General features: G+C 36.7%; 3 protein-coding genes across 3 annotated transcripts in view; 1 reads left to right on the top strand and 2 right to left on the bottom strand.

Moving 5' to 3' along the window:
* Window positions 1–16,909, bottom strand: part of ASIC5 (acid sensing ion channel subunit family member 5) — a 21,714-nt gene extending 4,805 nt beyond the window's left edge. Inside the window, exons 1-8 of the mRNA XM_072928449.1 lie at window positions 16,809–16,909; window positions 9,129–9,435; window positions 7,126–7,357; window positions 5,892–6,011; window positions 4,823–4,972; window positions 4,105–4,252; window positions 2,511–2,567; window positions 236–404 (exon numbers count right to left, since the gene is read on the bottom strand). Coding sequence (XP_072784550.1) covers window positions 236–404; window positions 2,511–2,567; window positions 4,105–4,252; window positions 4,823–4,972; window positions 5,892–6,011; window positions 7,126–7,357; window positions 9,129–9,435; window positions 16,809–16,896 — 1,271 coding nt within the window. The 5' untranslated portion in view covers window positions 16,897–16,909. The remainder of the gene's footprint in view (window positions 1–235; window positions 405–2,510; window positions 2,568–4,104; window positions 4,253–4,822; window positions 4,973–5,891; window positions 6,012–7,125; window positions 7,358–9,128; window positions 9,436–16,808) is intronic.
* CTSO (cathepsin O) overlaps window positions 16,344–26,281 on the bottom strand; it is a 23,660-nt gene continuing 13,722 nt past the window's right edge. The window contains exon 8 of the mRNA XM_072928450.1: window positions 16,344–17,049. Within this exon, the coding sequence (XP_072784551.1) occupies window positions 16,916–17,049 (134 nt within the window). The 3' untranslated portion in view covers window positions 16,344–16,915. The remainder of the gene's footprint in view (window positions 17,050–26,281) is intronic.
* TDO2 (tryptophan 2,3-dioxygenase) overlaps window positions 19,531–26,281 on the top strand; it is a 10,996-nt gene continuing 4,245 nt past the window's right edge. The window contains exons 1-6 of the mRNA XM_002198643.6: window positions 19,531–19,903; window positions 20,292–20,397; window positions 21,525–21,615; window positions 22,432–22,502; window positions 23,903–24,030; window positions 25,428–25,614. Of these exons, the coding sequence (XP_002198679.1) occupies window positions 19,869–19,903; window positions 20,292–20,397; window positions 21,525–21,615; window positions 22,432–22,502; window positions 23,903–24,030; window positions 25,428–25,614 (618 nt within the window). The 5' untranslated portion in view covers window positions 19,531–19,868. The remainder of the gene's footprint in view (window positions 19,904–20,291; window positions 20,398–21,524; window positions 21,616–22,431; window positions 22,503–23,902; window positions 24,031–25,427; window positions 25,615–26,281) is intronic.

Genomic DNA, 26,281 nt, shown 5'->3' with positions numbered 1-26,281 from the left:
AAGTATATTATATATATAATATATCTATCTGTATAATACATATATATGTAAATATAGATATGAATTTTTATAAATCTTAATCAGTTTTATCCAAGAGATTGTTTTCTCACAGTTAACATTATTAATACCCACATAAGAATAGCTTTTTAAGGTCATATTTTCATCATACTCTCTGCTAGCATGGTTAAAAGGAATCAATAATTTCTTTCTTAGACAAGGTGTTAAGCAAGATTACCTGATGTATTCTGAGCTTTTCTTCAGTTTTGTAGAAAAATATTTCATGGCTTTTTCTCCTCCAAAATTTGAATAGGTGACAGTGGTAGGATAATCTGTTTCTTCACATGGGGCAGGGCAAGTGGAATTGTGTGTTCCTACTGTACATAAACCTTTTATCTCTATATTATCTGCAATTTCAAAAGAATAATTTTAGATATTATTTCTAAAAAAGCACACAGTTTAAACACTTAAAAAAAACTTACTAAATTACTTTTATTTGTCTTCAATAAATGTGTGGATTAATTATCCCAGGAAAAGTGGATACTTGCCAGTTTTGAAGGATCAAATAAGTATTTGCAATTGTCATTTAGGAAACTGGTGCACAAAAACAAGGGAGATAGTTTTGAGATAGTTTTCTTACTTTTTCCAAAGAAATACAGCACCTCTAAGCACCTCTTTCTGCCTTCATTGGGGCTTTATGTGCTTACTATTTCTCACCCACAGTTAAACAAAAAGACAACAGAAGACTTTCCACGTTCTGTGCTATTTTTCTAATTAAATTCTTAGGTATGTATCCTTGGTCTTAGTGCCTTAGTGCCTGTCCAGCTCATTTCAGTGCACAGAAACAGCTTCCAGAGCAATTCCAACTGATAACTATAAAAACTGATAACTATAAAAACCTTGGTAAGCTAAGTTCACTTTACCTTAACTTCTGCCATTTAATAATGGGGCCCAAGACAGCTAAGAAGGCTTAAGGAAAGCTTTGTCTCTTCAAATACTGAAGATAAGTAATAAAATTCTGCAGGTCCGGCTGCCATGAAAGTGGAGAGCCATTCGTCTTAACAGGGAATTACAGAAAATAATCCTTACAGAAATCTGGGAAGGCTAGAGAAAAACAATGTGGATGAAAAATTGTAAGGCATGTTTCCTAAATCGTAAGCCATCACTGTGAGATGAGTACTGTGATCTCCTGCTTGTGATGCTCTATTTGTCCTGTTTGTGGGGTGGCAGAGGTTGTGTCTGTTTGCTCTGCTTGTGGGCTTCTCACTTTTGCAAAGCACAGAGGAGATATCTGAGCCTGTTAGCTGATGATTTGAAATACTCTCCAGGGATGCTGGGACTGTAGATTTTATTCTGGAGAGGCAGCTGTTAGAGCTCCTAAAATAATATTCTTAGTGGGTCCTGCAGATACTGGATGAGTGTGCTGTTACTTGAGATTCTGTTATCAGATGTCTTCCTTCTCCAACACTGTCAAAGGAGAGTCAGCGCCTAAAATGAAATCCCAGGGACCATATATCTACAAACCTTCTGGGATCCAGCTCTGAATCCTGTCCATCCTTCAGAGGAATTTGGGTCATTTTAATTTATTGCTCTGTGGTTTCTTTGACATTCAGTTACTGAATATCTATTAAGTAAAATAATACACATCTTCCCTCATGACAGGCTCTTAAAGTTCACATAAGATTGTGAACTTAGTGGAATCCATTTTAAAATCGCTGCAGGGAAAAAAAGTAATTGTTCACAGTAGTAGATGTGGCCTGAATGTTGCACACACCTTATGAAAACAATCCCCCCCACCAACTTCTGAGTCTACTAATCACTTAGAGAGAGTCATATGACACAATATAAACCAAACCAAGTAAAAAGAAAGCTTTCTGAAGTTCATGAAAAGTTACTTCTCAGATTACCATTTTAAGTATTTTCGTCTGTTGCAGTGACTTACAAATTTCATACCCACTGTGCACAGATTATTTTTTTATGGAAAAGAATTGCATTTCAAGTGCTTTCAAAATTTATAATTTACTTTTAAAATTCTATAAATTAAAGCCAGTGATTTATGTTTTACCTGTTAACAAACATGTTATTACTGTACTATTCACTCTTCTTGCACAAAGAATACAACATTGGATCTAGAAGGATTCAATGAAGATGTGAAAATGCTAGCCAGAGGCTTGGTAATTGAAAATAGATTAGTTGGATGTTCTTCCATTTTAAATGCTAAAATGACTTCTTCTATTATTTTATGTATATATATATATATATATATATATGTATGTATGTATATGTATATATATATAGTATATATATATATATATATATATATATACACACTTTTATTTTTGAGTATTTTTGTGTGGTTTGTTTGTTTTTAATGGGCATATATTTCATGCTCTTTCTGGTCTCTGTTTTATTAAATGAACTGGGATGGACTCCATTTCAAATTATTTTCGTTATTGATATTGTCTACTATTGTGAATTGGCTTGAAAATCATGAATATGAAGTTTTTACTTACAGACTGCTGGATAAACACATTTGTAAAACTTCAGCAAGTCACATTCTGTTCCATTTCCTAAAAATAAATAACAAGATTTAGGAGCCTCTATTAACCATCTAACCCTTAGCTCTATTTGTACTAAACTGAAATGTAGTGTCATCAAATCCTGTTCAGCACTTCATATTAATGACTACACAACTGAGAAATCAATTCAGTTGGGCACAGTGCAGTTGCCAACACCAGCAGGGGTACAGGCTGAAGAGACACAACAGACCAAGCCAGGAGGCTGCTGTTGGAGCAAACACCTTCATTATGTGTACCAGCCTTAACTGCCTGTGAGCTTGTGGCTCACTCTTTGTGTTAGCTTGCTAAAGACAGGAATTTCTGCTTTTCCTAGCGGAAATGAGAAAAAAAAAAAAAACAAAAAACCAACCAAAAAAAAACCCCAAAAACCACCAGAACCAAAGTAAGGTAGATTTGATATGAGATTACATCCCATGTGTTTCTGCAGAAATTTTGAACTTCATGCAGGAGTTTTTTTGAGACCCAGGGGGTAAGATAATATGCTGAGCTAGAGCAAATTTTTCAGATGGTCTCATTTTCACAACACTTTTAATTTTTTTTCCATCACATGGAAATGTTGTGTAGCAGTTTAGCACGTGTTTCCAGAAGGCATTGCTCTCCTTTAACTAATTGTCCTTGTATAAAGCTGTATAAAGCTGTCACCCCAGGCATGGGAGACCCAGACTTAATTGCCTTGGAAATGCCTTTTCCATGACAGTTTGCAGAAGACTGCTAGCCTCCTTTCCCAGGGGTTTTCAAACAAACAGGCTAGAGATACACGCTAATGGGTCTACTTTATTAGGAGCATTCTGCCTTGCTTGAGCATATTTAAAAAATACAATGAGTCCAAAAGTACAGGCTTTCTTGTGGCTTTTCTTGTGATGTAGTGTCTTTCTTGCCCATCAGTTGTGAAAAATAGAGGTGCAAGAGCAGAGATCTGGGTTCCAGCTCTTGCTTTAGTGACAGTATTGTCATTAATGCTGAAAAGGTGTGAGAGGTCAGTGTTACCGCTTTACATTTCTAGACTGATTAAGAAGCCTGAATACTTCAGGGGAGTATTACAGCATGCACCTGGTGCTCCACATTTGAGGCTGATTAGAAGGCTCCATACAGCTTTCTGGCTTTTGTAGAGCCTTTGCTGCTACCAGGCTCTTTCTGTGGCTGATGTGCAAGTCTTGAGAGTCTGTCTTCAAGCAAGTTTTTCTGCTGTGGTTGCTGAGCACCTGCCTGCAAAGTAAGTTGTCTGGATTACTTGTGAAAATGTATGCCTTCTTATGATTTAGTTCCAGCTCCTTAGGAAGTCAAGTTGAAGACTACAGACCTGTCTCACACTCCTGAGGCATACTTCTCACACTCCTAAGATTAGACAATGACCCAGATGCTAGGTCTAGGCTTGACCAAATATCTTGCTTGTTTCCTTGGAATTTTAATTAATATCAACTGGAGATTTCCCTCAAATATATTCTCTATCTTCTTGACTATTCAGTAACATGTGAGGTCTTCCAGGAAGATGATCAGTGTGTGGTATGATGATACTCCTGAGAAATACCTGGAAGAATGAATGGCAAACAGCCACACCAGTCCTGTATGTACCGGGCTTTGCATTCCAGCAAACATCCATTAGTACTATAAATCTTGTGGTACTGAAGCTTTATATCAGGCTTGCACTCTCCCCATGGATATTCTTGGATAATTGACTGTAGGGTAATAATAACAAAAGATATAAATTTTTGTGTCTGTTTTAAAAATTGGCATTGCTTTTTCATGTTTTATAGTGCTGCAGGAAGCCTGTTGAAGACACAAGCTGTAACACTGTGATTTAATTAGAGGCAATTACAGTTCATGCTCTTGGGATTAAAAATTCATCTCCCCTCTCTCACAGCAAAAGTAGGGCCTGATTAGACAGTTTAGTGTAAAATGGTACTCTGCTCTGCTGAATTCCAGTAAGAATGTGAGACCCCCTTAATGGTAGCAGAATGTGTTGATAGGGAAATTCTGTGGCGTCTTTTTATCATTATTTGTCAATGAGGCTTTAAAGTTACAGGAAAGAAAGGCTGACTTTGATAGATACAAATTAGGAAAATCAACTATATCCTCCACCAAATAGCAGTAATTGCATTTGTGTCTGGAGGAAATGTTATTTTTTTGGAGTCACTAAGGCATAATAAATATTTTACATTCCAAAATGTCTGATTCATTGTTAATGCTTCAGAAAAGAATTAGAGACAGTAAAAAATTCTACTTCCAGTCCATGTCCAAGTCCTTACCTTCAGCTGGCGGATTGCGACCTGTGCGTGCATCCCCACTGGTGTCAGTAAACCTAAACCATCAAAACGTGGAAGCTCGTGGGGTGAATGGATCACAAAAGTTATTCCAGCATCAGTATAACCGAGAGTAGGTTCATCAGTGAATTTGTCCTGATACAAAAAGAATTGTTTAAAGTAGTTTTTGGCTTTGCTTACCATCTGAACTTTTAGCTATATTTATTGTGATAGTATGCTATTTAGTAATATTTTTGACAGTTTACAGGAAAGTATAGAAGCAAACTGATTTGAATTTCTTTTGTTCATTACCTCTGTGGGTTTCCTTCCAGTTGCTATTAAACTTTTAACCTTTTTATTTCTTTTGTCATCCCCCAATTTTAAATACAAGAAGTCATAGATGAGCATTTACTCATAACTTGGAGATTTGTTCTTCTTCCTTGTGACTACCCATCATATTTCACTAAACTTCCCATTATTCTCTTCAGAGCCTTTCACTCCTGACTCATAATTCCTAGAGACAAAAGCCAATGTCTAAGTAATTTATCAATCTGTTAGTTTTTTCCCTGTTCTCACAAGGTGATATTCTCTGTTTTCTGCTTTTTGTTGGTCAAAGACAATTCTAATGTCAGAAACAGTGCAAAGGTCTTGGCTGGCACTGAGCTGCTGTAGCTGCTGTAACTAAGATTTGGTGCTACTTAGAAACTGGCACCAGGTGACCTTCCCTAATGGGTCTTTTATTAAAATGAATGGCTTGTATAAAATTAAATAGCTCTTCTTATGACATGTTTCAGTTGTGGGTGAACGGTGCATGTATATGCTTACTCATAACCTTCTTCCCCTTAGCTGGGACAGAGCCACTAATAATTCTGTCTTTTTAAATCTCTATTTGGGTATTTTCTTTAAAATACTGTCTCACTTGTTAAACTTTTAAAATTCAAACTTGGGCATGAAATTCTGGAGGCCTGTGTAAACCCAATCAAATGAAAATCCCAAACCAAACAAAAAAAATCACCCTCCACTAATTTATAAATTATTAATGATTCATTGCTTATAATCCTTAGGATAGCTGTACCTGCTGGACATCAAAAAGCAAATGCAAGCCTCTTCCAGACAAACTCACTCTTCTTGCTGAAAGGTCATTGTGATTAAAAGTAAAGCAGTTTCCATATTCAGTGAAAACATGTTCAAAATCCTTCAATAAAGGAAAATAGGGAAGATTAAATGAAAGAAAGAACATTTGCCATTTCATTAGTTAATTACAATGCAAGAAAGGGACTACTGGGGTTGCTGTTGGGTTATTTTATTTTTTCCTCCAAAGTGCTCAATATCACAATCAGAAAAGCGTTTTTTGATGAAATATTCAAAAGTATTTCAGCCCTTTCCATAGAAAATGAAGTTTAAAGGAGAAATTTCACATTGTTTATTAATACTTATGAGCTGCTCAGAATTTTATGAGGTCCTGTGCTATGTCTATACCTGTTACATTATATAGAAATTGTATATTCAAAAATAACTTTTAATTTTTTTCCATTAGCTGCTTAGTGAAGACTGTTTCAAAACTAAATGTCATGTTACATATGAAAGTACAATATTTGTATTTTTTCCCAAAACCACCTCATAGTTTAATATGACTGCATCTTATTACTTTAGTTTTAGTTCTTAGCACTAGTGTCTTCCAGTTAAGAGAAGTCTCTAATGCCTAATTTTAGAAGCTACAGCATATCTAAAGGTTAGATTAAACTGAAAGGATATAGACCCGACTTCTCTGCTCCTATTTTCTGTCTAACTTGGGAATTCATTTACAGAAGAATCCCATAAAAATAGGATGATCATATTTTTTGGCTGGTGTCCCAAATTCCTGAAGATGGGTTATTTTCTTTCCAATATTTAAAATTCCTGTTACCCTGGCTATCTATATTTGACCTCAACAACAAAACTACAGAATCACGTCATGCAAAAAACTTCATTCAAACTGTCCTTTATTATAGGCCACTGATAGAAAAGGTTGTTAAATACAGCCTGGAGGTATGACAGCTTTCAAAGGCTGCTGTCTGTGCAGAAGTGGAATTAGGCAGAGAGCAATTTAAATTGAAATCCCATCTTACAGCTCAGAGAGTCCAGCAGGCTGCCTCTGTAGTCAGTGGGAGAATTGAGACCCTCAGGGTAATTTAGAGCAGGACTTTTGTTCTCTATTTTCTGACTGCAAAGGAACATAAGGGAGCAGGTGGCAAAGCTAGATGTCTTGAGTATAAGAATATATCCCGTTCCTGTCTGTGCTATTGTTTTAATAAAATAAACATATTTACCTGTGGGTAACATGGCTTTCCAAAAAAATCACATTCTAGCAATGTGCTGCTGTTCAGATAAAACCCATTTTTCCTTGTAAAGTCTTTGATGCTGAAGTTCTTGTTCCCAAGAAGGAAATCATTTAACTCCTGGGAATATTTATCTTCCATAGCAAATTTTTGGAAAATTGCAGATACAGTGTTCCAAATTAAAAAAATTACTTTCAGGTTGCTCACTGCATGAGCTTGAAACCTGTCAGTGAGAAGGAGAAAGAATTGCTTGGGACTCTGTAGTTATAGGACTGATCTCAAGGCTGCTTTTGACAAAACTGTGACACAGTTTGCTGTCTGCTCACAGACTATAACTGATTCTTGCCCAACAGGTTGCAGTTTGATCTCTACAACATGAATAAACAATATAGTCCCTATCTCTAGGATTGTATCTTCTATATCTGGAAACAGCAAATAGACACATTCCCATGGCTATTCTAGTCAGTCATATAGGAAACATTTCTGTTGTGCATGGTTGTTTATTAAACATTAAAAACCAAATCCCCTGAGCAGATGAACCATTCACATAAGCCAACAACCAGATTAGCAGAACTGATGACAAGCTGAACAATTGTGTTTATATGTGGGAAACTAGCTGAGAAGAGCTGTCCCTTTCAGAAAAAAAAGCTGTCTTCCTTAATTTGGAAAATGGAATTCTGAGCACATTTGCAGTAGTCTCATGTACCTGCTTTACTAAGGTACTACACCCCACTGTATACAGTGTACCTTCCTATGAGCTGGTGGCACAGTGGTTTAAATCAAAGGTGATCTTTACTCTTTTCATCCACTTGAAAAGTCTCAAAAACATGAGACTTTGGTGGTGCTTTCCTTATGTACAGCATTGAAGTACTTCACTGAAGTAAAGTAAGGTTTTACAGAAGTTATAAAATTATTTTTAAAAATTTATTATTTATGTAACATATTTGTGTAATAGATCTTAATGCCCCTGTATAAGATTAGTAGGAACAGCTCTTCACAACTGAATTTGAGTCAAAAAATAAAGACAAAGGGAGTGCTTTGGCTCTTTGTCCTGCTAATGAAAAAAACCCCCACAGTTAATAAAAACAGGAGGAGAGGATAAGCACAGCGTGACTGGCAGATGGATATGGCAGCAAACTGTTGCTTGGATGGAAAAACGCCGTGCTCAGTAGCTGACTCCTTACAGTGTGTGCTGCTATAGTTACAAGAAGTGAGACTGTCTGCAGTGCACATCATGTGTTACAACCCAGGGGAGCTTTATGCAGGTAATGAGAAGGTGGCATAGGGAAGCAGAATGACTCCAGGTCTTTGAGACTTGGACTTCTGGCTGATTCCGCCAGCAAAAGGTAGGAAATGAGAAAAATTACTAATTTTTGAGGAAAAAAATGTAGATACATTTTCTGTGCTTCTAAAACTATTTCTAAATTATATTTTTGCTCTAAAAATCAGGCCACAATTTCACTAAATTACTTTTGAAGGGGCTGCACTGAATATTGGCCCCTGTTTTCAAATGTAGAAATCTAGTGAAGTTCTTGCTTAGACACATGATTTCCAAACAACCCAAATGCTTTCCTCCTGCAAAAAACTCCAGACATCAGCTGGAGTTGTAAAGGCTGAGCACCTTTCAAAGAAGAGTATCTGTTTTACCTAAGATTTTTACCTTTGCATGTGGTTTCTATTTAAAATCATTTGTTAATCTTGTCTTTTATTTCGAACTTGAATGTAGCTGCTGGCTATCAATTACACTGGAAAGCAACAACACTCACACGTAGAAGACTACCACCAGAGTTTTTCTATTCCAACTTCTGTAGTGAAACTTAAAAATCATATCATCTGAAGGAAAGGGAAGATTAAAATCAACCTCCCTTTCTTGATTCTTGTATTTTCATCTTTTTTTAAGTACCATGTGGTGGTTATGTGATTGTCCAGTCAGCTTGTGGAAACTGACTGCTTTCAGATAAAGATGTAGAGCAAACAACAAACACAATTTTTACCGGTTCAAGTTGCAGAAGGTCACAGCAGGGAATTTGACTTTTTCCACGTACTGAACCACCACTGTAGTTGTGGTTGGCCAGCTGAAGTAGTAGATGAAGCGACTGTAGATCTGCCAAGCAACAGTGGCAAGGCAGCCTGTGACTATCAGCAGCCACAGTGCCCTGCGAGCCTTGCTCTGTGTGTGGACAATGTTATGCACACCATGAAGTGAAGTGGATGAGGCAAACTCCTCATGATATTTCCTTCTGTCTTGCAAATCTGGCAGCAGTTTCTTTATTAAACACAATCGTATCTTTTCCAGTGTTCCTGAATGTGGGACAAAGTTAAAATTCTTTAAAAATCAGCATTTAATTGTCACTTAAAAAAGGAATCCACATAATTCTGATGCAAATTTTCCCTTTAATTGTGAATTCTCTCTTTAAGTAATGAACTTGCTTCTGAGGATGGAAGAGTTGTGTGCTAAGAGATGGGCTCAGCGTTGCCCTGATATACTGCAAGTATATCTTGCAGTATTTCAAGACCATGGATGTTTAAACACTTTAATTTAAAAGAGTAGTTCCACTTCTGGGGGAAAGATAGGATTTTGACATACCTCAGGGCTCTATAACCATACATTGCTGTAAGCTTATGTGACAAGTTAAACATCTCATTTTTACAGCAACAACTCCATGAAGGACTGGTCCTTCACACATGCTCTGACAAATTAGGTTTAAAATTAATGATATGGAATGATATGAAGGGGAATTTCACTCTTTCACAATGAAAAGTTTCAAGATAAGAATTGGAAGTTGCAGGTTCAAAAGAATATCTAATGTAATTTTCTTAGGTTCACACTTGTCTGATTCCATAACATTGAAATGGGATGGGTTTAGTTTTCATTTGTGTCATGTTTTCTATAAACTGATATTAAAATAAACTGAACCAAACAATGTTTAAAGCTAAGTTTAAGGGCTATAACAATAATGTAAAAATATCTGGAACTGCAGTAACTTTCCTGTGCTGAGTACTGAATAATCTTTTGGACATGGATTTAAACATAATTTTCTCTCCCAAAATATCCAAATGAGTGAAACTTCATGAGGCCTTTTTCGTATCTTTTAACCAATACCATAATTGGATCACTCTTTTTGCAAAGTGCTTCTTTTACGGATTGCTATCCACTATTTTGGCATTAAGTCCATAAGAACAGTCACTTGAAGAAAGTTTGTGCAACAGTTATTAAGATCTGAAAATATACTATTTAGATCAGTGTTTAACAGCAATTAAGTGCTTCCCCTTCTTCTGTTTTTATCCAAAAATTAGGTTTAATAGTTTGCATATGTGGTAGGAAGAGAATAGAACCTTTTTAAGACTGAATTACTTGAGGCTATTACAGTTGGGCAAAGGAACAAAGGGATGTAAGAGTCATCTGCCAGAGCCACATCAATCACATCGTGACCACATCAGTACTCTGGGGCATTCCTTCGGCCTGCAGCCTCTGGACCGCAATAATGAAATCCCAGATGGTGCTGGATTTCAAAATGTTTCTAAAGGGTAAGAATTTACTTTATGTTGTTCTTTTAAGGTCTGTGTAATAGCTTTGATCAATGTTATGTAATTTACTATGACCTCATTCTATCATCAGAAAATTTTCCTCTACAAAACTGTTCAAAAGTTTCTCTCCTAGCTCTAGTGACTATTGGAGCCCACTGCAAATCTGTTCAGCCATGTGTGGTTTTGTACATTGTGCTGGAATGGAGAAGATTTCTGATTTTGCTGTAGGCTTCTCTCTCACTAGCACATGGGCAGTGGGACGAGTTCTTTGCATGTTCCCCAAAAAAGAGCAGAGGGAGAAGTACATTCCTAACATGTCTGCATCTGCTGCCTGTAGATTCCAACAAGAGATCACAGGCAAGTCAGATCCTTTTCTCCAAGGATAGTGCTGTGAGTGTTCATTTCTCCTGTATGCACTGTGCTAGGTATGAGAATGATAGCATGTCTCTACCTAAAAGTCCAGTGCCATCAAAAAACACTACTCATCTTAATCAGCAGAGGTATAACTTTGAATCTATGCAAACACAGAGCTAAGCTATATTTCAGCTCTTGTACATAGCTAGTAGAGTAAATAGTAGTAAGTAAAAACTTTATTTCATCTGAGAAAAACATTAAAAGTTTTGCTTTTAATGTGTAGGATTATCTAATAATAGCATGATGCTGCTTTCATTAGCACTACTTTGTGAATATCTTGAAGGATGCTTATTCTACTTCCAGATTTCTTTAGAAAATGCTGCTTAGCAATTGTCTAGTTAAAAATGTATTAGCTTTATTCTAAATACACAGAGGGCCAATAGCTAAAGATTTTTCAAATTTCTTAAGTAAGCATACAAGTTTTTTTTCCTACAAGCTTTTTTGAGCTCTTCCTTCTTTGTTGTATCTTGAAAAGGTACATCATTACTACTTTTGGACAAGATGACAAATAACAAAGCTCTTGGTGAAGTACTCTAATATACCTAGTCACTTACCTTTGGCATATGATTGAATGACTCTCCTGAGATGATCCATGAGGTTGTGCTTATTTCAGTAAGGAAGGGATGGATAAGAAGCTGCCTTACCACTGTGATCACTGCTAGGTAATGGCTTTTATAGAACACTAAGTGGGAGGTGATTCTGAATGACACATGGGACTGGGTAATTTACCCGCTGGGGTTGCTATGTTTTGCCTTTTATTAACACAATGCAATGGTCTGCAATGTGAAGGAGAAGATAATTCTGATTACAGGATCAGATGTACACATTTATATACGTTTCAATTACTTATGCTAATAGTAGTACAAGTGCACCTGTGTGTTGCATCACCTTGCAAATTTCTTTCATATATTTTCTTTTTGTTTTAGAAAGGCCTATGATCTTTGTTAAAATACTGTGCTGTTCAGAACTGAATAGATTATCTTGAAATAAATAAGGAGCCCCTTCCTGGTGTGGAGGGCAGTAAATGTCTCTCACTAGGTTTCTACCAGGAACTGGATGCAGTTCATCCACACTTTGAAAAGCTGTCCTCATAACCAGCTCCAGATTCCATGTTCTTGTGGAAATTTCAGCAAAAATGAACTGTTACTCTTAAGAACTGACCCTGTAGGCAAGAATGACTCTACATGCAGAGTCAGTCATTCCAGCAAGACCTTATGCAAAACTACAGAGTCTGGTTTTTTTTTTAATGTGCAAAATAATCTAGTTTGAAATTTATTTAAAGAAAAGAGCTGAATATCTAATAAAAGTCAATAAAAATGGTAGAAGATTCAAACCTGGGATGTACTTGATTAATGCTTTTGGAAAAAATAAGAAAAAAGTCCCCTCACATTCTCTTTCTGATCTCTACTTCTTTCCCTTTGTTGGTATTTGGCCCATTGGTCACTTACAGAGTTCTTGGGTTGCCAGGTGTATCAGCTTGGGTCCTTGGTACCTCACTGCCGGTTGTTTGCTACTTTCCGGCTCTGTTAACTTTCTGTTAACTCTACAAGGAACAAGGTAAAGCACTGAACTCCATTGTATTATTCCTGACTGACTAGATTCTGTACTCTATGGCTTGGAATTCCCAGCTCCATTGGTCACTGTTGCCTCACTGGTGGAACCCTCTGCCAGGGCAAGCTTTGCACAGCATTTGTATTGATTCAAGCAATTTTTAAGATGTTTGTTACTTGAGCCCAACTGATGCTCTGCTGAGCAGTTTCTGAGCCCTGCAGATCCATTGACTCCTATTAATGCAAACCGCTGCAATTCACAGAACACAGAAAACACCACTTGCCCAAGTTGCTTGAGTTCATAAAACAAATTACGTCGATCTTTTATACTGTTACGTGTATAGAATTAAAAAGTACAAACTATAAGTTACTTGGCTCTCTATACAGCAAGTGATTCAACTTTTTTTTTTTTTAATTGTGATGCTGCCTTACAATGAGTTGTTATGCTTATGCAATACTTTAGATGAACAAGGCTTATGTTGTCCCCTTGTGTTTTACATAAGAAATTGATTTTGAAAAATTTCTTTCTTTTATGGTTGTTTTATATTAATTCTTAAGCAAACACTAAAGGGCGAAGACCAACCATCTTATGTTTGTTCATCCTTCCCAAATGGCTTGGACAAACAGGTTCCAGGTTGTAAATTGGTCACAGGCAGCTTGCTCTGTCCACTCATTCCTAGCATATGTATCTGCTTATTAAAACCACACATTTCCTAATACTTAATGCAGTAAAGATTAGGAAAACCAACTGTTGACAGAGGTGGTCAGCACCTTTTGCATTCCCACATAATGCCAATTTTGTACTCAAATTATTATTTGAAGTCAATCTTAAGTGCCGTTCAGTTCTTATGTTATGGTGCTGAATTAACAAGTAATGCTGCAGCCAGCATAACTACACAGCTATTTCCTGAGAAATGTTTCTGATAAAGTTAATTCTTTATAGCCTAGTTGCAGAAAAATGTCTTCTGAGAATTCTTATGTGTTGCTGAGATAAAATGCATGCATAGACAAGTATGTATTTGGTACATATTTATCTTTCATTGGACAGTATTGTATTTTTAAGAATATATTGAAGTGTTTCTTTCCAATGCCTGTTACATTGCATGACCCTCTATAAGTGCTTTTTTGAGATTAATGCTTCTGATTTGTTTAGCTCTCTCTTTTAATAGAAGCATCTCAAATAGTATCTACTTTTAAGACAGAAGTAATGCATTTGCTAATATGGCAGATGACAAATACTTTTACTCAATTAATACAAAAATATTAGGAGAAAAATGCAAAACAGGAAAAAAACAATGGAGTGATCACTACCGGGATTGTTACAATGCATTGTCATTGCCATTTCATGGAATGCTGGCAACTAATAATACGTTCAAGCATCTGTCTTGCTCCTTCCTTTGAGCATGTACTGAAAGTGGATTCAGCAAAGGGGGGCAGAAGGGGCTGCAACAGGAGGTGCTCAAGGAGACTTTGAGGACTCACTGAGTCTCTCTCTACATTGATGAGGAATCAGCTATGGCTGGAGAAATCATGAGCTCTCGTCATTGTTTTCTAATACTTGAAGATACTAGAATTTCTTTTTTTTTTTGTTTTCTTATGTTGGTGTTATCCTGCCATAATTTAAACTTTCCCATCCTGTGGTGTACTGGAAGTTGCTTATTGCCCTTCCTTTTGAAAGGAAACTATTTCTAACTTTTCCACCCACAGTCTTCTCTTGGTTATAAGGTCAATTCTTTCCATCTTTCTTAAAGGGCCATATTTTCTACATCAAACATTCGTTGTTCTTGCCATCCTCTTCTGAACCCTTTCCACATTGTCTTCATCTGTCTTGAAGAGTGGTGCCCAAGGCACAATATAGCAGATAAAGTCTTTCTGATGCTGGATACAAATGAGGGATTTCATGCCATGTAGAAAGTTGCTAATTAAAAATTCCAGTATAAGATTTATCCTAAAGAATTTCTTATTTGCAAGTTTGGTTATCATGGCTGAAGTCAAAAAGTACTGCTCTTTGCATCACAGAAGCTGCACATCATTAATTTTAGTGCATTAAGGTAATTTTGAGTTCTAGCTCCTGTCTGCCAGCATGCTATTATTTCCAGGCTGTTCTCATTTGTCAGTTTAAGAAGTTCACAACCTATTCCATCACTCCAGCCATTAATGATAATGCTGAATAGGATGAGATGAACACATTTTGTCAACGTTTGTCCTAAACCAGCTCTTTGCACTTGCCAGACAGCTGCACCATGGAGTAAACAGCAGCACAAGCTGAGCCACGTGGAGGCATGGGAGTAGTTTATGGTTCCAGGTTTGTGCTTCACTGGACCTGACAGGTAACCAGGATTGGGGTGTTTGGGAGGGGAAAAACAGCCTAAAGAATTATATACTTTGTATACTAAAGAATTGCACCCTGCAATGTGTGGCTGCAAGGCATTAGTGAAGGATAGTTTGCCTTGGGACAATGCTGTGGAATGTGTTCAAGATATGTTGCTTCTCCTAAGTTTACAGCTCCGGCTAGCATTGATCCATTTACATTGATGAAAGCAGGGTGTTTGGGCAATAGAAGTGAAAGAACATTTTCTCCGTACTTTGGGAATAATTATCAGTCAAAAATTATCAACATGTGAAAGAAATACTGCTACATTCTGCTGAGCCACTAATGAGAGGCAGTGGGGGGAAGATTGTGCTGGGATGTGTGAAATATAAATGGAAGTTAAAAGTATGCTGGGAAGTGATGACACAGTTCTTTGTGTTAAAGAATTTGAACAAATGCAGTATTTAGACAGAAAAAAAATAATCTTTCCAGCACTATCTCATCTCTTTGTTTGTAGTTTGCGAGACCTTGATCTCTGTTCCTCCCCCAGGTACAAATGTCTGATTGGATTATTAATATTGCATCAACTTTAAGCTTGTTTGTTTTAGCCTGGAGTTACCAAATTTTAGTTTTCTTAAAACCAACTGTTAATTTCAAGTGCTAGTTAGATAGTAGGTCCAGTTTGGAAAATCACAAAACATGCAGAGGACACCTTTTGGATCCAAGTTTATCTTCCGTTCTTCACCTTCATTTTGTGTGTCTTTATTCACTTATCTCTTGCTATGTTGTTTAATTGGGTGAGGAAGTGATTTTTGTTCAGTGCTGGCAGAGTAGCCAACACAGTGAGGTTCTGGCTTAGGACACTGGGGGCTCTGCCTCTACAATTTGAGTTGCACTTTGTCAACCAAAACAGTAGCTGCTGTATTGTATTTCACTATTATAGTTGTGTGTTTGTTATCAAAATTCTTTCATCACTATAATTTTATGAAATTAACAATGCAACATTTGGATATTTTCCTTTTGATTACTTTGTCCCACGAAGGTTACAACAGAACCTGCACAAATGCAGAATGGGGTGACTGGGACAACAAAGGTATAGTGCACCTCTTTCTCATTAGCCATGAATTAGTACCAAAGAGAAATGAAAATTACTTGATTATTTGACAAGAAGGTTGAAACTTGCACATGGAAATACTCCTTCACGTGATATGTACTTCAGTTATGGAACTCATTGCTGCAGGTTGTGAAGTCTCATAATTCACAAAAATGCAAGAACACAGATACCGCAGGAAGTACCGGGCTATCTAGATTGGAAAGATACATGAATATTCTGGGGAAATTATTGCACTGTAAGCTTGCTTTTTAGTTTTTGGTGTTGTTTTTTGGTTTTTTTTTTTCTGATGGTGTTTTGTTTTTTAATATTTGTTTCTTCTGTTCTACTAGCTCTTCCCAAGAAATCTTTTACTTTCTCTTTAAAACTTTTCAGCACGGCATGACCTACTTGGATCTTTGACTCACTGCAGGCATTTTTACATAGGTAGAAGCCATGTGTGCTGGGTAGCTCCTAGTTTTGGACAAGAGTTTTGGGAAGCTTCAAGCGTCATTTGTTTGCAGTCAGAAGCTCTCTGAGCTCTTTCTTCAAGTTAGCAAACACTAGACAAACAAATTGATTCGTAATGATTTTGTAATCAGGATGAGAGTTTGAGCAGTAGAATGGGTGACACTGTCCAAACCACTTGTGTGTTTACTTTTTCTTCTCCATAAGTGATTTCCTGTAGGAAAACTTGAGATTTGACTTGGGTGAACAGGTCACTTCCAATTCCTACTTTTTTTGGATTCATGACCATATGTAGAAGAACAGTTTTACTTACCTGTCCTCATCAGAGCATAATGTTTCAGACAGAAAGCTCCACAGTGAGAACATGCAAACTCCTGGCTCTGGCTGTATCCACAAATCATGCTGCAGGCCACCTCTGCCTTACCTCCAACCCTTGGCCAGGCTGGAGAGAGGCTCCCTTTTGCCCACATGAATTACTTCTCTCAGCCCAAGTAAGGTCACTTTGTCTCTGCACTGCAGCTCTACTGCTGCCAGTCCAGCCACCCTACATCCACCTGGAAAGGGAGGTAAATGGAAAGGGGGCCAGGGTGAATTAGGAGGGGTGGTTAACCATTCCCATGCTTGGTCACGAAGGCCGTGACAGTTCATCTGAAGGCCACAAAGAGCAGTTCTAGGAAGCTGTGGGGTTTTTTTTGGTTTTTTGTTTGTTTGGGGTTTTTTTCTGCTGTATGTTGTTTGTCTTGTATTCAGCCCAGTCACAAAACAGAACATTCTCACTGTCTGCTGAAGATTAGAGTCCTCTGTGATGAAAAGAAGGCCTTTTATCTGACTTTCATGTGTTGAAAGTAAATGAACAAATATCTAAATAAAAGCTCAAGGGCACACACACTCTTGGTTTTCACAGCCTTAGTCATCTGCAGCATGAACAGCAAGTTATGTGTGTGGTTAGATCTGCTTCTTTGTGGTTTGGAGTGTTCAACATGAAAATGGGAAATGAAGGTACATTTTGAGAAAAAAGCAACACAATAATTTAAAATTAAGGTTATGTTTTGCTTTTGGATATATTCACATTGAAGAGCTTTTTTCATCAAGACTCGTTTATGATTATGCTAGTAGGGAGAGATGACAAAGTGGCTATAAATCTCTGTCAGGATATAAAGGAGACTCAAATAAAAATCAGGTTCCTACAGTGACCCCCAAATTTGAGAAGCATGGCAGAAGCACATTTGTTTCTAAGTGTGTCTGCAGCCATGCCAGTGTTCAAGGCTCTGAGCTGATGCTAACCTGAGGGCTCTTGTAAGCTGTGCTATCATCTACACTGCCAAAGACAGTTTCAAAACAGGTCATACAAGCCACTGATTTTACTACCAAGTTCATTACATACTTTGAAGCCTTACTGAGATCAGATGAAGGCAGCCAGTAAGAGGAATGACCTTGTCTATGATCTTGTCTATGCTGAAAACCATTGTCTGTGATTTTATTTCAGGGGTTTTCAAGTCCTCATCAAGATATCTTTATCCCATGATCTTGGAGAGTTTGAGATCTATTGTTGTTGCAATGGTTAGAGAGCTGAATTCAGCTACTGTGAGATTAAATTTTGTTAAATGAATGGATGCAAACATTATATTACCCAGTTTTAGGAATTGGTCAGTTTACAGCTTTGGGACCAATCAGCTATGAGGTCCTCAAACAAGGGAGTTTGATGTGTTGGTAACACTGGAAAAAACTGTCTAAATTGCTCTTGTCTGGCTGATTTATTTGACTGACTGAAGTTCTGTCTGTTGCTGAATTTGAAGGGGAATTTGTATAGTTGTTGCTTAGACAATATCCCCAGCTAGATTTCAAGTGAGTTTGCTAATCCTGAGTGAATTCATGGTACTATTACTTCCAAAATAGGGAGTTCATGTTTTGTTAAGTACAGAATGTAAAAGGGCTCTGATACTTCAAAGTCCTTTGCCTGCTGGGTAGGCCACGTAAAGGATGCCTGTCAGAGATCATTGCACCGGAAGTTTATAATTCTCTGTATTTCACAGAAGAAAATACAAGTGTACAAGAAAAAACACATTTACATATTCTGTGAGGTTAAATGTTCAATATTTTCCAATTTTCCTTATTTTTACTAGTTTCAGATTCTTTCTTTCTTTGTGCCATGAGAAAAGATAGCAGCTTGATTTCATTATGCAGGATCAGTCTGGATGTTTCAGGTGAAGATATACAGGAATGACAAGATAAACCTTCTTTTTCTTTTGAGATATATGGATGTACAAGATTTCCATGTTTGTAAATCAAGCTGCTTGAGTGCAAAAATGTGAAAAGTAGCTTTCAACATTTAATTTCTGATGTCCTCACTTTCATCTTTAGTTGTCCACATCTGGCTGCACAGGGTATCCATCCCATCACCCACATCCTACATCTGAATTTTTTAATGAAATAACTACTCTTAAGTGACTGGAACAGCTGAAACACCAAACAGACACCACTAAGCAGAATAACTCTTGCAGACAGCAAATGATCCAGGGTCACAGAGGTCCTGTAGTTTTGTTTGCAGTGAAACTGAGCATTAACATTTTTTCAGAAAGGGCTGGCAGGCAGAAAAGACGTGTATGCTAGTTACATGTTACTTCATTGTGTGTCAAGCTGATGACCAGATAGAATTGAGTAACATTTGTCAATAAATGATACTGAAACTTTTGTGCAAGGAGATAAAATTAAGAAATTATTCTGAATTAAACAGCTGGAAAACCAGCATGAGAGGTTCACAATGCTTTTAGTACTTTACTTAATCTGTGTACATTTTTTGAAATTATATATATTACTTGAAATCTCTTTGAATAAGGACTATTTAGTCTGCCATATAAACATGTTTTCCTCTTCCCCCACCCCCCTTATCTCTTTCTTTGTGTCTTATTTTTGAAACTTAATAGTATCCTGATACAAAAGGCTGCAAGACTTTAACAATTACTTCATTTATTAAATATTGTCATTTTATCACACACAGACCTCTCACTGACTTACACAATACACACTACACCTTACACCTGCATCCAAAAAAGCAACTGGTGGAAGCCTTGCAGTAAAAAGCACAAAAACCTTGTGCCATAGGACAAAACAAGCATGTCATCCATTCATTTTTTTAACTGGCAGAGAAAAACACAGTCCTGGAGAGCCAACAACACATGAACATCCTGACCTTTGTGCTGATAGTTTCTGTCATTATTGAATAGTGGGGATGGGCTGAGGGCTAAGGAGAGGAATTTGGGGGTTGGCCTTGGCAGTGAGATGAGGCTACATATAAGGGAGCTACAGCAGGTTTGGGAACACTAACAGGGTATTTTCCCCGGTGTGCAGCTCAGCAAGTTTGGATCCTGAAATCATGAGCCAGTGCCCCTTTGCAGGGAAGAATTACCTGTGAGTCCTTCCTCTCTCTGTTTTTGCTTTAGAAATTCAATTCAAATGACAAGGTGTTAGTGCAAAATATGAAATCTCAGAGAGGAATTACTTATTATCAACAAATAGACAGCTGTAGCTATAATTTAGCTATTGCTAAATCATTTAGCTATTGCTAAATGAGTACAGATCATACATGGACTTGTCTGAGCACTTGTTATTTTATGTGATGCTACCAGCTGTTACTGTGAAAAGAGGAATTTCAGTTTTTATCAAAAACCTGCTTTACTTGCTCTGTTTATCAAAATAAAGCATTGTTTGAATTGTAGATGCATCTGTTAGTAAAATGCAGGTATATTCATAATTCTTTAATTAAACAGTTTACATATTTGCTTCATTTTCTTCTTAGATTTAATTTTAACAAGCTATCTTTGGAAGATGAAAATGATGACAAATCTCAAGAAGGAATAAATAAAGCCAGCAAAGGTGGGCTTATCTATGGAGAATACCTACAAGTAAGTTTAAGGATTTCAGGTTTGCTGTCCTGATTTGCTGTCATGTTTGCTGTCCTGCCTCTTATGACTTGAGGCAACACCTGTGACTGACACTTCTCCCAGCAGTCACTCAGTTACTGAGACATCTCCAGGTGTGACAGGCACAGGTGCCTGTCTCAGCTGGGACCTCAAGGTGCACTGTGGGAAGACTTCTCAAACTGCAAGGAATAGGGATAGTTGGGAGGGTTACTAGGGAATTATCCATATTGGTAGGCTTAAACTGTAAAGCGACGTACCACTAAAAGCTTTCTTTGGTCTGACAATAATCACTCAGCAATTTCTGCATGTCAGCAGGCTCTGTGAGACGTCTTTGAAAGTCCGGAATACTTGCCTGGAAAAATCTACTTCAGAAATCTAGGGGGTAGGATGATGACTAGGGGGTAACATAAAAAAAACCCAAACAAAAACTGTAAAAGCTAGAAGTAATTAAGAAATAAGTAAAATAAAATACCATAGGTAATAAAAGAATCCAGAAGCTATTTTGTTTTCTTTTTTCCAGACAGCATGAAGTGAGGGGAATTACTCTGTGCTTTAAAACTAAAGTAAGAGTATGTCAACTTTGATTTGTTGACATACTCTTTAGAATCTTGCAAAGATTATTTGGAAACAGCTATGATTAGATTGTAAATTTGACTATGAAAAAATTGAATAATGTCAGAACTGAAATTATTATTATTATTGCCTCAACTCAGAGCTCTTATGCTGATGATGTTGTATGATTACTCAGAATATTACTATAGGAACTCTATTTTCATGGGACACAACAGTATAGATATAAAATCTGCAAAACATGCTGGATATTTTGTTTTCTCTATTTTTTAACTATACTTATATATATTTATATAATTAAAATTATCCCTAAAATTATTTTTAAAACTTTATTACTTGAGGTATGTAAATGTTCCATTTCAGGCAAGGTCTTTTTCTAATTAAAAAGTCATACCTGAGACAATTTAGTCTAACTTCTCATATAACCTGTGTATTTTTAAAAAATATTATTCTTAAAAATTAGCTGTATGCAGTAAAACTGCCATTACTAATAGTAGAATGGAGAGCTTTACAGAAAAGTTCTTACCTTTATTTTTAAGCTGAACAAAATATTGAATGCTCAAGAACTTGAGAGTGAGAAGAAAGGGAAAAAAATCCATGATGAGCATCTTTTCATTGTAACACATCAAGGTAAGTGGAGGAGTGCAGCAGTGGTTGACCAACATTTTTGCCACATGGAGTTATTTGGTGCTGACACATGCAGTACATGATTTGGTTTCATTTTAGACACTAGCACAGCATTATCTCTGTCTTTTATCTGTTTTTATATATGCATATACATGAATATATTAATATATAAATTGTAAGGTAGTAATCAACTCTGTGCTTGTGAAGCCATAAGTACTTTGGATTTGATAACATAAGATACAGATGGTTCTATTCTTAGAGAAATTAAGGTGGTGAAAACCTTGGTGTTGTCCAAGCAACAGGCTGCCATGCAGGTTATGCAGGCAAATTTTGTGTGTTGCCTTCAGCCTTCTCTGAAACTTCAGTTTTAGCCATCTAGAATCTGTCTAGAAGTCATCACACCAGTTAGGAACTCCCCAATGCCCATATCTTCCTGTTTTTCAGACCTTGGCCTGATGATATTTTCTGTTATTGACTAAAACACGTAGTTAGTAAGCAGGTGTAGAGTTAGATTTTATTGAAGTATCAGATCTGGATTTTTTCTTTCCTCCTTTTGTAATAAACCATCTGCAGATCAAATATCTTATATATAAAACATATTTTTAAAAATTCTGTCAGTATTCTCCACTCTAGATTAGTTTGTCTAATACTTTAGGTAAAGGACAGAATACAAGTGTATGTGTCAGCATCTTCTTGCACACTGGCAGTGTCAATGTAGGCTGTGAATTTCAAATCAGCATGTAAGAACTTTTCTTTATCAGTGCTAAGAAGAACAAAGTAACCTTGAAATTGATGCTAACAGTGTCTTTCTTGTTGTAGCATATGAACTTTGGTTTAAGCAGATTTTGTGGGAAATGGACTCTGTTCGAGTGATCTTTCAAAATGGTCATGTAAGTTAAAAACAGATATTATTTTTGAGAAAATTCAGCCCTAATTTTCTCTTGCTTCCTGCTTCTCAGTCTGATCTACTTGGGTTTACTAAAGCAACATGTGTTCTTTTTAGAAACAGCATCCAAAGACCAAATAAAATTTGGCTGAGTGGCTCTTATATCCTGATAGTACAGTATTTTGATCAGCAAAACCTTATTTCCTCCTGAAGTATGCCTTGTGTCTAGATCACCTTCCAAGGCCAATTCCATTGGCCAAAATGCTCTCATACTCTCTTGCTAGTGCTGGGTAACTGCAAAAAATTAAATTGGAAATATCTACTGCAGAAAAAGCAGGTTCAAAGGCAAAAATGAAAAGCAGAAGGCTCACAGATATTTTTATATTGAAAAGTAATTTCTCCTTTGTTCTGAAATCTACATACTATGTCTTTCCATCCAATATCTGCTGTGAGGAGAACTCATTTTAGTGATTGTGTAATAGTAAATCCAGCAGAGAAGTAAGAATCCAAAGCAGTGTAATACTGTGCAAGAATTTCTGAATATTACAAATATAACCACAGCTTCACATTTGTCCAATGCTAAACACGTTATAACAGTAGGTAAGAATGGAAAACTCTTGAATTGATACTACATCCACAGAAAAATCTGACTGCATGCAGTTTGAGAAATACCTTGAGTACATCACTAGCATGGGTCTAAGAAGCAAATTTGAAACAAACCACATTGAAAGAAGGAACTTTCTTTTAATAAGGTCCAATGAAAATGCTCTCTGTTGTCCACTATATTCATAATTTCACTGGCTTTTACTTTAATATTTTATCAAATTACAACTGACCATAATCAGTTCTTAAGAAGAGTAATTTTTTTTTTTTTTTTTTTAATGAAGCCTTGCTTGTAATCACAATTTGAAATGTCAATGTTAAGGTCAAATACACAACCAAGCAATTAGGGAAATTAATATCATCTGCCATTTTTTGTAGTTTGATATTTCCGGGTTGCATGCCCGGATTTTAGAGAGAAATTTAATCCCATCGAAACTGAAAGGAATTTTAGCAGACTCCTCTGCAGGCAGAGTGTTTAATTGAGCAAAAAAAAAAAAGAATTTCTGTGTTTTCTATTTAATATTTTCTATTTCCCACCAGATGGAGTCTTTTCTCTTCTTCTCTGCTTGCTAATGCTCATTTCTGATGAACATGTTTTAGATGTGCTCTCCTGATGTAGCTGTCAGATTATTTTGCTTCTCAACTTTTAAGTAATTTCCATACCTGCTTGTAGAATGGAATAAGAATAGAAATTATTCTATAAGTAATTACAACAAAAATTATATAATTTTCATACATATATTAAGTTAGGATCTAGAGAAAACACCATTCTGGTTATGCTATTTTTTTTTTTTTCTACAGGTAAGAGATGAGAGGAACATGCTGAAGGTTATTACTCGAATGAACAGAATTTCACTGATTCTGAAATTACTTGTGGAACAGTTCTCAGTTTTGGAAACTATGACTGCATTGGACTTCTTTGATTTCAGGTAAAGACTTATTCCTCCACGGCAATCCACAAGATGGTAATTTCCATCCTTATAACTGATTGTGAATTTTGCATGTGTGCTGGTGTCCATCAGCAAGCTGAGAGCTCACCTTGGAGAGGCAAAAATGACATTAGAGTGCAAAGGTCAATAATGAAATTGACCCTGGCTGTGAGTCCAGCTTGTTCTGCAAAGAAGTACAAGTGAATTGTTGACGCTTTTGTGCAGGGTACTGCTGACTGCTTTCAGGGTCAAGAGTTAAAACAGCAGAAACAACAGAAATAGCTCATGGTTCTGCTAGCAATTTAGTTGAAACTTGGCACTGCAGATTGAAGCCTTATTCTATGGCAAATCATAGATAATCCTTGGGGAGAGACATGAACTCTCTCTAGATTATCAAACAAGTACTTCAGCTGTCTTGGTTTGCATGGTGTTGCTTTGGGTCTGCCTTGTGACCTCAGTACCATCCAGCATGCCATCCACTTCTGTATTTTGATGCCCTTTCCCTTCTATCTTTTAATGTTCCCTATTGAAAAGAGCAGGAAACTAGGATTTTTCTTCACTTGTTTGAATCTAACATTACCCTACAGCAGGGGAAGTCCATGGGCTAATCATCCATTTTGATCCATACTTGCTTCAGCTTTTCGATCACATTTAATAAGAAAACATAAGATTAAATCAATTATGTGTCTCTGTCAAATCTTGTACTCACAATTCAATATGCATTACAATTATCTATGTGGGATTACAGGTTGCTTTTATTAGTAATTGTTTTTCAGCATGGTCAGATGATTTAACTCTTAAGATTCCCATTAATGAATCCCTGAAAAAAACCCAGTGAAAGTTTTTCTGAGCACTATTCTACACTATAGAATAAGGCAATATGCAATACTGCACACATATATATTGCATAGACATATATATTGTATAGACTATTATATATAATAATATATAGGAATTATACTGTGTATAAAGGCTATCTAAAATGGCATGTTGTTGGCACGTAATTGCTGCGAAAAATTTTCTAACAGCTTTTTGGGGTGCAGCTGCTTAGTTTCTTTGAAAACGAAATTATATTCACTAACATTGCCTCCTGTACATCACATGCACAAAGCTGCTCTTTTAAAGCACAAATTCACATGTTTACGTTTGCACTGCCTGTGTATGCACAAACAATACAGAACTAGGAAATGAGATTATATGTACACTGTAGTTGCATTAAAATTGCTTGGTTTTTTTTTTTTTCCTTTTCCTAAGTGCAGTCATATAAAAAAGTCCTCAGATAGTTATTTGATATTCTTCAGATGTGAAATATGGGGGGATTTTAGAGAACAAGAGAAATGCACCATTGTAAAATAACATCCTGCATTTTTCTATCTTCTTTTCTTCTGTTCCCAAAGATACTACCTAAGCCCAGCCTCAGGTTTTCAGAGCCTACAGTTTCGCCTGCTAGAGAACAAGATTGGTGTTCCCCAAAGCCTGAGAGTCCCCTATAACAGAAGGCATTACCGCGATAACTTCAAGGGAAAGGATCACGAACTACTGCTTCAATCAGAGCAAGAACCAACACTACTGCAACTTGTGGAGGTAACAATGTCTGTCTTGGACCTTGCTTCATTTTCCCCATCTCCCAAGAATGTCCTTCATTAGTGTCAGTGACATATTCTCCTACCTTAAGAGGAACAAGTATGTTGGCAAATTCTCTGTCAATTGTGTTTGGGATTCTTGACAGATTTGACATGAAAGAGGGTTAGTTGTTAGTAAACCAACTGACTTTTCACAGGGTCTCCCTTTCATCTGAAAATTCTGGCTGTTTAACTGGTAAATTGCATTGTGGAAGTGTGAGCTAAGAATGTAAATGCACTGTTTCATTTGCATTGTTTTTCATGCCTTTTGGGAGGAAAACTTTAAAAATAGTCCCATTGTTAGTTATAGATATTAGAGAGGTTAAAAACTAGAGATGACTCTATGTCTTCCTTCTGAGATTTCTCATTACACTTATCCTATATATTTGGAATAACATTTGTTTTCCTGTAATTCATTTTAAAGATATCCTGAGAACAAGAAATGTCTTCCAACATTGGCCATGCAATCTGGAACCTGAGGGGGCTGGTATAGCACCATTATGCAGTGTAAATCACCCACAAGGACATTCTGAATTTAGCAATAAGCACTTCTGCAGGACACTAACCCAGAATTGTAGTAGTAGAATTTATGTTGCTGTAACTTGCAATTATAGGATAATGCAGTTGCA

This window comes from Taeniopygia guttata, chromosome 4, assembly GCF_048771995.1.
Source record: "Taeniopygia guttata chromosome 4, bTaeGut7.mat, whole genome shotgun sequence".
NCBI lineage: Eukaryota > Metazoa > Chordata > Aves > Passeriformes > Estrildidae > Taeniopygia > Taeniopygia guttata.
Note: the sequence above shows the minus strand (reverse complement) of the source record. Positions and strands in the feature narration are given on the sequence as shown.